The 12,284-nt window shown below is 32.7% G+C and overlaps 3 protein-coding genes across 6 annotated transcripts; 1 reads left to right on the top strand and 2 right to left on the bottom strand.

Annotated features, from left to right (window-relative positions):
• Window positions 1-399: 399 nt before the first annotated feature.
• LOC114254412 (NADH dehydrogenase [ubiquinone] 1 alpha subcomplex subunit 1) lies at window positions 400-1,975 on the bottom strand. Its single transcript, XM_028190619.2, has 3 exons — window positions 1,764-1,975; window positions 823-909; window positions 400-582 (listed from the first exon to the last, which is right to left on the bottom strand). The coding sequence occupies exons 1-3, from the start codon at window positions 1,860-1,862 to the stop codon at window positions 556-558; spliced, it is 213 nt and encodes a 70-aa protein (XP_028046420.1). The 5' UTR covers window positions 1,863-1,975; the 3' UTR covers window positions 400-555.
• Window positions 1,976-2,023: 48 nt separating this feature from the next.
• Window positions 2,024-5,396, top strand: LOC105832631 (17-beta-hydroxysteroid dehydrogenase 13). 3 transcript variants are annotated; one of them, XM_012673753.3, is made up of 7 exons: window positions 2,024-2,222; window positions 3,261-3,434; window positions 3,510-3,686; window positions 4,043-4,192; window positions 4,272-4,531; window positions 4,640-4,765; window positions 4,833-5,396. In XM_012673753.3, the coding sequence occupies exons 2-7, from the start codon at window positions 3,291-3,293 to the stop codon at window positions 4,897-4,899; spliced, it is 924 nt and encodes a 307-aa protein (XP_012529207.1). In that variant the 5' UTR covers window positions 2,024-2,222; window positions 3,261-3,290; the 3' UTR covers window positions 4,900-5,396. The 3 variants fall into 3 exon arrangements, with proteins under 3 accessions (XP_012529207.1, XP_012529206.1, XP_012529208.1); XM_012673752.3 differs by lacking the exon at window positions 2,024-2,222 and adding an exon at window positions 2,236-3,105; XM_012673754.3 differs by lacking the exon at window positions 2,024-2,222 and adding an exon at window positions 2,237-3,011.
• Window positions 5,156-11,682, bottom strand: LOC105832630 (symplekin). 2 transcript variants are annotated; one of them, XM_012673749.3, is made up of 16 exons: window positions 11,317-11,682; window positions 10,639-10,835; window positions 10,322-10,555; window positions 9,962-10,248; window positions 9,659-9,888; window positions 9,404-9,586; window positions 8,882-9,324; window positions 8,525-8,797; window positions 8,244-8,427; window positions 7,911-8,152; window positions 7,600-7,778; window positions 7,344-7,504; window positions 7,134-7,269; window positions 6,674-7,038; window positions 6,416-6,493; window positions 5,156-6,287 (listed from the first exon to the last, which is right to left on the bottom strand). In XM_012673749.3, exons 1-16 carry the CDS (start codon window positions 11,368-11,370, stop codon window positions 6,201-6,203), a joined length of 3,333 nt encoding a protein of 1,110 aa, XP_012529203.2. In that variant the 5' UTR covers window positions 11,371-11,682; the 3' UTR covers window positions 5,156-6,200. The 2 variants fall into 2 exon arrangements, with proteins under 2 accessions (XP_012529203.2, XP_012529204.2); XM_012673750.3 differs by lacking the exon at window positions 11,317-11,682 and adding an exon at window positions 11,188-11,310.
• Between the last annotated feature and the right edge of the window lie 602 nt (window positions 11,683-12,284).

Here is a 12,284-nt window from a genome sequence, read left to right as displayed (position 1 = left end):
CTACATCCCCTCACGAGCGTAATTTTACAATTCATTAATTTAGTAAGTTTGCTCTGCCGCTCGAATTAATGATTACGATTTGCGTTGAATTATTCAAGTACAGATGATTAAGTCGTTTCCCGTTTGCCAGGATACAATTTTATTCCTGAGTCATTTGAATTTAAATTTTTCCATCGTCAAAGATTTTGAAATCAACAAAAAGCCATTAATAGATTGTTAAATATAATTTTTAAGATATTCCACTCTTTCATGTACATAGATATAAAAATTAGCAGTTCTTTGAATTCTACAGTATATTCAATTTTTATCAATAATAATAAATTATTTTGTCTACGTTTATAGATGTCATGATCATATTTAATCTTTGTACTTGGGAAGCATTAAAAATAATGGGTAAAATACATTTAATGTAGTATAATATATTTATATATCATATATACAATTAATTTATATCATTTAGTTATATTGTAATTTATAATTGGATGACAACTTGTCTATTTTTGATGTATCGTATTACTACCATTATATCCATTTATTGTGGGTGTATTTGTACTCTTAATCATCAGGAACATTCTCTAGTCCCTACGAAAAAGAATGATTAAACATAAATATGTGAAATCACACTTTTAAATTCATAAAACATTATGGCTCATATTTTTTCCTCCAGCTCATTTTTATCGATAAACCCATCTTTAAACATAATTTATATTATTGTATATCCTATAGGATTTCAGAAATATAATGTAAGTACATATTCTTTGATAAAAATGAGTTTTAAAAAATCGATTACTGTATATTTTTATATATTAATTAATAAATTACTCTGTGTCTCCATGGCGCTCCATCAATGCGACTGTCTCTTGTAAACATATGGCGATCCCATATATCTCTCATGTCTCTACGCATTGGCTGGAAAGAAGAAGGAATTTGTATCATATATTCCTCTCCAAAATTATTTCTTGTAAGTTTGACTTAAATAGTATCAATACTAAGGTAAAGAACTTACTCTTGTCAACTCTGGTGAAAATAAAAATCCAAGTGTAAGTCAAATGTGTAAGGAAGAATGATAGAAGTATAAATAAAATTTCTATAAAGTTGAAACAACGAAATGTAGAAGAAACGTTTAAGCTCCTATAATGATTCTTTTATTTCATTGCTTCAATTTATACTTCAATGTTCTTTTATTTTATTGTTTCAATTTATACTTCATATAGTCTTGTTTACACTTCTATTACTCTTTCCTCTTACATTCAACTTATATGTTTCGATTTACATTTTCACCAGAGAATAACAATAACAAAATTTGAATTGTCCGAATTCCAGTGACTATGTAATTGGCTCAAAGTATATATAATTTTAACAAATATGTGTGAAATTTTGGATTCAATAATAAAATATTTATTTGATAAAGCACCACTCAATTCTTGAATTTTATGAATTGAGTAAGTACATCTCATATGTGTGTTTGTTTGTGAAAATAATTACAATTTTTTCATAAATTTTTTCTTTTTAGTTTATCTAACAATAAAGAATATTTCTTTAGAAAATTACTAATATATTTATAACCTCTCGATTCAAACTTTTCGGATATTACATGGTTTTTTCCAATTTCTCTTGCAAGATTATACACATCTCTAAGAATTGTTGCTATTTTTTTATTTGAAAGGGATTTCTTTAGCAGAATAAAAAGTATCTAACTTCTTGAGTTATTATTGTTGCAAGTTTATAAGAGAGAGGTTATGTTGCAAAACCTGCGTACTTACGTTCCCCAAGGTGAATTCATTTATGTACCAAGTAGCCCATTGAGGAAGTACTGGTATCAAGCCTATTATCAGCATCGGTGGAATAATCTCATACCACATGATTTCCGACTTTTCAAAGCTTTTGTCAATAGATTCGCAGAAAATTTCTCCCTTGTTACGAAGTCAGGTGCAACGTAACCTAACCTAACCTAACTTACGCACGCGCAGCAGGCGAAGGCGAAGGCGAAGGATTTCTTTGCAGTTGTTCTCTTTCTCTATGCATCATCTTCCTGATTTTCCTTCTACATTTCTCTCCATATCTAATCATACGTCCATCTCGTTTTAAGTGTAAATAATGTAGCAGAGTGTACACAACTACATAAAACATCTCGACTTTCGTTGACTTTCGTAGAGACTCTGCGAACAGACAAAAACCTTTCTGGTCCGAAAAGAAATTAAAACGTAACGCGTTTATTAAAGGCAAAGTATATCTTTAATTCATTAGAAACTATTAGAGACTATTAACACGTACACAGACATTTGCAAATAGACTGAGTTTTAAGCGCTTCGAATATTATTTACATAATTTGACCTGTTTTTTTTGCAACAGAAAATTTGTAGTAAAATGATATATTAGTAGCGAGAAAAGAAAAAAAGAGACTTCGGTCAGTTTCAACACCGCGTTGGCACGCAAAACCAACCGATGTTTCCGTCGTGCGGCTTGTAAACATTACATCAGAGGGCTGCACTTAGCAAGACTGCAGATTTGATAATTTAAGCTAAGCGATATAGAATAATAAATAATCGCGGAAAGAATGTCAGATAAACCGAGCAGAACAATATGGTCTTTTTGTAGACAATTATCAGCGATGATGATCTGTCTCATTTTTATCGTCAGAAAATCGCGTGATTCGGAGATCGGTGTCGCAGATATTTACGCGATGATCCGCATGATAATTGTAGGCATAATTGGATCACGTTTTGTCGAAGCTTCCTCAGAGGGCCGTAGTAACCGGGCGAGGAATCCGAAAGACATTAGACGTTGATTAGACGTGAGGGACGTGACAAAGTCTAATCGGTCATGTCGGTCTTGATTGATTCTAGCCGCTTCTAGTATCGAACCAGCGTTCGATTATCCCATCGACGATTTTATTTGGGAATTGGAATCTCAGATAACATCGATGCGAGTATCTACTTGTATCCTGGCCGGCCGGTGGGGCGACAAGTGTTATCGTACAAAGTTCACGAGCGTCGCTCGATATATATAAGGTACATGTGCTTCGTTGTCGCGGGTTTCTCTGGCCCGTTCAAAGATTCGCACGCGCTTATGATCTCTAGTGATAGATAATTCCAAGAGAAGATGGTACGTTTTATAGGCGATGTCTGTACTGTCAGCGTATAAGTTTGCACGAGCCTCCAGTAAACGTATTTCCCCATCGCAAAATTTATCCGTATCACATAGCATTCGAGGAGACGTACGTTATTTCATGTGTTGTTATGCAATATCCTCCTTTGCAGGGTAAGTTAGGAAGTATTCGGCCGCCGGAGATGCTGCTGCGAATATACTCGCTATGCATCCTGGCGCTAGATCTCATGACGTTCCTCGTCGGGGTGGGCTGTACGATCCTGGTCGCAGTCTACAGAATGTTCAAGCCGCCACCGTTAAAGAATCTCAACTATGAAGTGGCCATGGTACACATCACTAGTCCCTTACTTCTTGTCAGGGTAAATTTCTTTGTATTATTACAAATGCATGTTATGATTTAGGTCGTAGGTGCTGGTCGTGGAATAGGCAAGGAGCTTGCTCTGCAGCTGTGCCAGTTTGGTGTCGTGGTCGCTTGTGTGGATATTAATACAGAAGCCTGTACCGCCACTGTGCAGCGTGCCCAACAGCAACATGGAGTGTGTAAGAACTATCAGTGCGACGTGAGAAATAAAGATGCAGTACGTATCAGGAATGCACTTACATTCGTGCTTTTAAGTCACCCCAATCATAAATGGTGTTTTAGGTCTCTTTAAAGAAATTTGCAAGGGTGGGAAGTAATACATTGCAAATTACTGTTACTTTTATCATTAATAAGTATATAAACTATTAAATAAACGATTTTATAATGAATTACTTAAAAGTGACTTCCAAACTCAGCCTTATTATTATTATAAAAAGTTACGTCATTATCAAATCATTATTATAAAAAAAAATAAACGGTAATGGCATTTACTCGTATTCGTTACATCTCATCTTTGGAAATTGACCAATTTATATAAAGATTTTCAATATTTGATGTTGATATATCTGTTAGGTCGTTCGAATCGTGAAGCTTATTAAGAATGAATTGGGAGACATTACAATGCTTTTCAATTGTTGTGGTTTACCCAGCCCACGTGCATTAATACAAGAATCATCAGAAGTAAGAGACATTATGAACGTGTCGGTCATTAGTCACTTTTGGGTGAGCATATATTTTTAATCTATATATCTTAACATAAAAATCTCAATATAATAATCAATGTCGTTTCTCTTTATCATAGTTGCTGGATTCAGTTTTACCATGTATGCGACACGCTGGTAAAGGCCACATCACGATCCTATCTTCTGTCGCTGGTCTCTCCAATGGATCGAGTGGTCGTGGAACCAGAGTTCCTTTGTCCACCGCGCAATTTGCGGTCCAGGGATTAGCAGAATCCTTGCACATGGAATTAAGACATTCAAACAGCAACATTATTGTTTCATTGGTCCACGTTTATCCATTTATTGTTGCGACGGAAATTGCGAAAGATATACGCTTTAGGTATGACCAGTTATTTATAAATTATACATTTAATTCTTTTTTTATACTTTGTTCCATTTATCATCAACGATATTATTTTGATTTCTGGGAAAAAAAAACGTTTCACAGAATACCGAGTTACTTTGGTACAATGCCTGCCGCAGAAGTTGCTAAACAAATTTTAAACGGCGTTCGGCGAAACTATGCAGAATTTAGCGTACCGGGATATTTGCTTTATCTCGGACATGTACTCAGGTATTTTTTCCACTTATATCTTTATTCGTGCTGCGTGAAAAGAAAAGCTGACAAATTTTGTTTTTAGGATTCTCCCAAAAAAGGCATCTTTTATGTTGCGCGATTTGTTAGACACTGGAGTTGACTTTGCATAATGTTATATAAACGTATCTTATAATTATATACATATATAGATATATTTTATATACGATATGTGCACGCATTAAGATTACGTTTAAGTAGATGTTTATTTCATTTTTTAACAGATTTATTACTCTTAATATTCTTACTGCACAATTTCTCAGCAAGACACTTTCTGCTGATATTTTTTTATGTCTTTATAAAGTTGTTTTGTATTATGTATAAATTTTACTTAAATCTTAAGAGAAAGAATGCAACAAATGTGAGAATTTATGTAACAAAAATATTTTATTATTTTTTATACACTTGGAAATTATATTCATTATGAAAAAACTGTTTATTACTTTCATATGACGTTAAGTGGATTTGATTCTATTATATATATATAATTTTTTTAACTTAAGCACATAACTATTCTCTCTTTAACTTTTAACGTATATATGAAATATACATATATGTTGAGACTGATTTGTAATGTAATATATGCATAATGAAATCAATTTTATTAAAATAATGTATTATTCTTTTATTGTAAAATAATGTATTATTCTTTTAAAGCTGTTTAATTTATAACACATAAACAGCAAGCGAAAGAAATGCAGATCGAAATAATCATTCGCAAAAAAATATATAAGAAATTTTTTGCCGAGTCATATAGCGAAAGAGATACCTCATTTTTTTCTTCCTAAAATTTACGTATTTTATATGAAATAAATTTGAAAGATAAATTATATTTTAGTTGATTCACATAATACTTTACAACCAGTTTTTTTTGTATATACATATACATGTGTGAATAAAAATTAGAATCTAATCAAAATAAAGAGATTATTCATGGAAAACCTTGTAAATTAAAATTTTCAAGTATCAATTTTAATATTAAAAGTACTTAAATATGAAGTTTTCTATATATTCTGTCATATTAGATATAGAAATAAATGTTTAGATTATAAAGCGAAAATTAGAAGTTTTATGAAACTAATAATGGCATGTGATGTTAAACTAATATTAGAAAAGAATTTATATCGAGAAACTATTTCAATTGTTGCTATCTAGATCTTATTATTTTGAATAAAATCGTTTATGATTTTATTCTTTGATTCATACATGTGCTGTTAGCCAATTGAAGTCCATACTTAATGCTAAATGGAAATATAAATATGGACTAACATCAATGAAATATATAAATAAATATCGCATATAGCGATGCAAGAAAGAAAAAATAATAATTTACTGTACAATTACACAGCGAATTTGTTAATATTAAAATATCTGGTAAACGATCCTTTTGATCTTAACACTGGAATGACTTATGCTAATCTAAACCGGGAGGGGCTGGTTCCGAAAGATCAATTTCCATTGTATCTGGTTTTTGATCATTCGAATAATCACCAGGTGGTGCCTGAAAGAAATTGATGGAAGAGATATTTTTTTGAGAAAATAGCGCATATTTATTTTAAAGAATTATATTATAAAGATATAGAGAGGGCTCAAAAAATTGTTCCTTTATATACAGGCATCTTTACTCACAATATCAAACTCATCGTGCATGTCACAGGGCACTTTACCCTGTATAACATCCATTATTGATTGCGGAATGTGTGCTTTCTAGAAGGGAAAAAAAAATATTACACATCTTGACAGAATATAACCTATAAAATATTTAATATATTTAATATCATGTATTTAGTTTAAAATTATATTTTTTTAAATATTTAATATAGTAATAAATAATATAAAGAGAATTCTACACATCATATTCAATACAAACTATAATTTTAAAATTACCTGATTCTCGGCAAAAGCTTCAACATGAGCTAGCAAGGGAGCACGTAAATTGCTTGCCATCCGAAGTGCCTCCGCTAACTGTGCCGGTGGCAATTGCAAAATAACAGCGAAACTTTGCGGCTGCGTGCGTTCGCAGCATTTGACAAAGCCTTCCCACACTTTCGGCTGTTTCCACACTTGCTTCAGAATCAAACGCTGAAGTATGTTCATGACAAATCCACTTAGGCGAGGATAAAGGGCTAGACTTTGTATGACTGTGCGCATTAATAATGTCGGTAAAGGTGTCATCTCCATAAGATGTTGCATTACAACGGCGACTGTTTCCTGCGTATACGCTTGTTTCTCAGCAAAACAAAGAGACGTTGCTGCAAACGAAAAAGACGTATCCATAAAAAAATTTAAGTGTTAGCAAAATTCTTTTTAAGTAGTAAAAATAAATGTATCATACAGAATAATTTACCTTTAATGACTGTCTTTAATTCGGCCTTGCTTGAATCTATATTATGTAGAGCTATCAATAGTTCCGCAGGTGTAATAGGCGATGTATGAGGTACCCCGCTGTCATTATTATGTGTTCCGAGTAGCCTGTTGAATACCTGAAAAGAATAAATTTATTATTCAATTATGTTTAAGATAGTAAATAAAATAATATTTAAAAAATATTATATACCTCTTTTACGACAATAGGATTTAATTTTATTAATTTTGGTAATGCGGCGATCACCTCTTTCTTTGTGAGTCCATTCAAGACAGGTATTAAAAATCTGACATCGGAAACTCTAGTCTGATATAATTCACGTACCCTAGCTACCAACTCTGCGCTTGGGGCAGCTGTATACACAAACATAATATAAAATAGCAAAAATGATTAAAAAATTCTATATTTATATTTTCAATATATTTAATTTTAAAGTGATAACACCTACATTTTTCTGTTAAAATATGTATAATTCTTGTGACTAAAGTTTCAGATCCTTTTGGACAGTTTTCAACAAGTGCAAGCAATTGCGGACTACCCATACCCAAAGATCTCACTGGCCCTTCCACTAATCTTAATACAATACGTTTCACATCTGCTCCCATTGACGTATATACTCTGGCTAATCTGATATTCATTAAGCATATAATTATAAAAATATATAGTACAGCATTTCCATAAAAAAAATATATATATATATATATGTGTGTGTGTGTGTGTGTGTGTGTATTTAATAATTTAAAAAGTTTTATTACTTACTCGTGAATGAGATCTTGATGTTCAGTGAGAAGAGCAAGATATAATCCTAAGCAAGCACGTGTAGTTGATTCAGTCCACTGGCTTTCAATTTGCGGTCTGCCTCTATCTTGTCCAAAAACGATTTCTGGAGGATTATGAAGGCGTAAAAAGCCTAAATATAAAACTGCATATTCTTCGATCAATTTACTTAATTCTGGTCGGCTGTATAATTGACAGACTAATTGTATTGCAGCCTCTCGTATCTATTTATTTATTAAAATGTATTGTAATTTTAGTTTATATATTTAGTATCAGTATGTATTACATCGCATATCACATGATTTTTAATCTTACTGTATTATTTTCATGTCCGGTGTGGCACAATAAGACATTTACAAATACTAGTTGTTTGGTTGGTCTACGCACGACCATTTCTTTCAGAAGCTGTAATGGTGCAAGACCTCTAGTTTCATCAGACGATACCATTTTTAAAGCCTCTACAGCATCTTCTGTTATTAATGGTGCTTCCAGATAAAGTCTTTTATAAGGGGGGAAAAAATACATGTATATGTATATTACAAAAAGATTAACATAGATGTGTATTTTTAAATTTGTTCTTTTAAATGTAATATTACCTGGATAATAAAGTATCACGATCTTTACCCTGAATCAAATCAATAGCTGAAACTAAGGTGCATAATAAGAAGTTATATGACTGATGTGGAGCCTCCTGAGGCTTTGTACATAATGTAGTTCGTCTTTGAAATCCTTGTAGCAATGCATATTCTTCATATAGCCAACCTAGTGCTAAATCTAAACGATTTCGCATGTCATCAGTAATATAACGTAATACAGCTTCTTTAATGTAAGGATTGAAAGTCGCTGCTAGCGTAGTCAAAATTTTGGATCTGTAATACGGCACACATAAACGGATGTATTATTAAAGACAAATATATATATTACATATCAAGAAATTTCATGCTCCATTGTACCTTACGGCAGCTACGCCACCAAGAACTGCAGTTTTTTCTGCAAGTAATATTCTATTAACTGCCATTAGTAACATTCGTTCTTTAATTTCCTTGGGAAGTGGTTTTGTTACTTCAGCTAATTTTAATGCTTTTAAACGATTTCTTGCTTTTGCGAGAGATTTTTCATGAGCCTCTAATGACGCTTTCGCTTCCTTCTCTTTCTCCCGATCCTTTTCACGTTTACGCTCCCGCTTTACCTCAGCTACACTAATAGTGGGATTCTTAATTAAGTCTTCCATTACGGCATCTTCTTCCTTATCTTTTTTGTTTTTTTTCGCTTTAGCCTGTTTGATTTGAGCTGCTAAAAGTTTAGCAATTGTTTGACGCTGTATATTAATATCAGTAGTTGCCGTAGGTTGATATTCCCTTTGAAAAATTGTCGTCATAGTATCTGGAACCCATGCCTGCCAAATACAGTAGTTCAATAGAATAATGTGCATTGTTAATTTAAAATTTAGATTAGTATATAATTTGTAATCGTACCATGCTATCCATCACTAAATCTGTTGCGATTTCAACACTGAGTCTCTCAGCTATAAAACTTTCAGAAAGTTCAATTAATTCCGGTAGTTTAGGCGTGGGAATGGGACTTTGTGCCGCTTCTGTTTCATCTATTACATTCACTTCAATTTTTACACGTTTTGCAGCAGTGACAGCCGCTAACTCCTTTGATTATCATACAAATCTTTAAGGATAATGTGTACAACAAAAAATGCATTTATTTGGAAGTTTACATACCTGTTGACGCTTTTTTATTCGACGAACGTCTTCTGGTTTTGGATAAGCTTTAATAATTTCCTGCTCTTTCGCTCCAAGCTGAGCCAACTGCTTAGCTATGGTTGAAGCATATTCTATACTAGCGGGATGTTTCATCAGTCCGAGAAGCGTGAGTTTCAATTGCTTTTGCACACTAGTTACTTGAGAGTCGGACAGCGTAGGTGGTAAATCATGTTGCAACCTTTGTAATGCTGTGCATTATACCATAAGTGATTAAATCTTGTATAAAATTCAGAAAAATTGTGCAATATATAAAATATATACCTTGAATTACATTTGGCATAAATTGTGGTCTCATTTTGGCAATTAGTGCTAAGGATCCCATACACGTCATTAAATTGACACTGCTGACGTGTGGAGATCCATGAAACTTGATTAACAAATCCATAACGTGATTCGCTTCTTCCTCCAATTTTCGTCTACGAGCTATTTTTAATGTTAGCGGAATATCCTCGAGAGAGAAATCATCAGGCTTTTTTGGACTATCAGGATCTGGATATGTCTGTATTAGAATCACACCCTCGAGAAACTTTACTGCTTGTGTTCTTATCCTAAAACGTAGAATATTTTCAGGGTTAGACTTATGTCCAGAGAAGATAACTTTCAATCATTCCCACTACTCACCCATCGTTGTCACTGTCAATCATGTTTATAATTTGAATTTTCAGAGCACTTAGTTGTGTCCATGCTAATTCCATGTCTGTTGTAACAATACTGGCACTGGCAATCCATTTGAGAACAGCTCGCAAAATTCTACCGCTAGCTCTAAGCGCTCGTTTGGCTACAGCTGATGCTTCATCAGAGACTAATCTAAGGAGTACTTGAACTGTGCGAGGAATTACTTCTGGATACTTTATTCTGAAAAGTCAGCAATATAATAATAAAAGCATAATTCTCCTACAAATGGAATTGCACAACAAGAAATAATTATTGATAATAACCCAGATTCTTCGATAAATCCTGTAACAGTCTTTCTGATCTCGGCGCTTCTATCTATTGAGAATTGCAGAATGTCGTCTAAATAATGCTCTAACAAATGTGGCTCTTTGTTCAACAAAAGTTCTTGTACTTTACATATGTTTGTAACCTTAACTTCCTCAGTGAGGCCCATAGAGACCTCGTTTAACCATTCAACAATCTGTAAGAGAAAACAAAAGATATATTAAGAAAAATTATATATTATTTTATAATAAATTTTTTTTATTATTGTAACAATACAGTAACTAAATATAACAGAAACCATTTTTGCAATTAAAACAATTTTAACACTGTTAATCTTATAAACAATATTTTTCCTGTTTATGGCAACTCTCATAAAATTCTTATTAAATCATCGAAATAATTCTTGTAAAGCATTACATATTTAAAATATCGGTAACAATTTGCCATACATTTGCAAGTGACAAAAAAAAAATTTGTGTACAAAATGTTCTTCGAATCTACAATTTATCGACGAGAATTTGTCATATCTATATCAAAAAGGTATAGACCGCGAAAAAGAGCGTTCGGAGTTCTTTCTTTTGACATAAAAGCGTCTTCGATCGACCATTGCCCCGCCGCTAATAAACGCGTCGAAGGCCGATGAGGAAGTGAGAAATTTCGAGGTTAACGCCACTGACCAAATCGCTCGGAGCCTTCTCTGGTTCGGTTCTTCTATGCAAACGTGGATCCATCGTATTTGTATAAAACTTAAAGTGACAAAATTCTTATAGCAAGTCGCGGGCGTGCAAAATCTAATCGCGGAATTAACACCCAGACGCGAACGTGTCTCGAGCCACGTGCCGCATGGATTTTTTCCCTTCTCTAATCCTACGACGATATTAGCTACAGCGAGTGAATCGAGGCCCTTCTCGCTTAGGCGTATAATGTTCTCCTGATAATCCGATACGAAAATCGTGTTTTCGTGGAGATATAACAAGTGTTCTGCGATGCGCTAGGAGTTCGATCTCGCCGCCATCTTGGCATTTTTTTACTGTCACAGCCGTAACGATGGTACCGCTGCAATTGTAGGCGGAAAAATTTGAACGTGTTATTTACGCTGCACTTATATAAATGTGTATTATAATTAATAACATTTGTGCGAATAGATAAAATGTAAAGTAGATGAAATATGAAAAGCATAGAAAAAGGAAACATATATAAAACTAATTTAATATTTAGAACATATAAGTATAACTTTTTATTACCCGGAAAAAAATGTTTCATATAAAAACATATATAAATGGACAATTTTTCATAATTAACTTTTTTAAAAGAAGCAATGCAAAACTTATATTTTAAATTAATTTCTGTCTTTTTAGTATGACTATTGTTTTTTTATATCAAACAGAAATTTTACAAAAGAAAGGAGACTAATATAAACATATATGTACATATTTTATATATATTATTTATATATGTTTTTATATAAAAGATTTTTTCTGGGTATTGAATTGATTAAATTACATGATTAACATAAGGATAGCATTGATTATTTTAGGTTTTGAATTGGTTGATCTGTTTATAAACATATGTTTAATTCTCCATATAGAGAGCTCTTTGAAACTTAGTTTTACAACTTAGTTAAAAAATTTGTTTTATATACATA

Source organism: Monomorium pharaonis, chromosome 3 (genome assembly GCF_013373865.1).
Source record: "Monomorium pharaonis isolate MP-MQ-018 chromosome 3, ASM1337386v2, whole genome shotgun sequence".
NCBI lineage: Eukaryota > Metazoa > Arthropoda > Insecta > Hymenoptera > Formicidae > Monomorium > Monomorium pharaonis.
The sequence above is the reverse complement of the archived record's forward strand: the minus strand, read 5'-3'. Positions and strand labels throughout refer to the sequence as shown.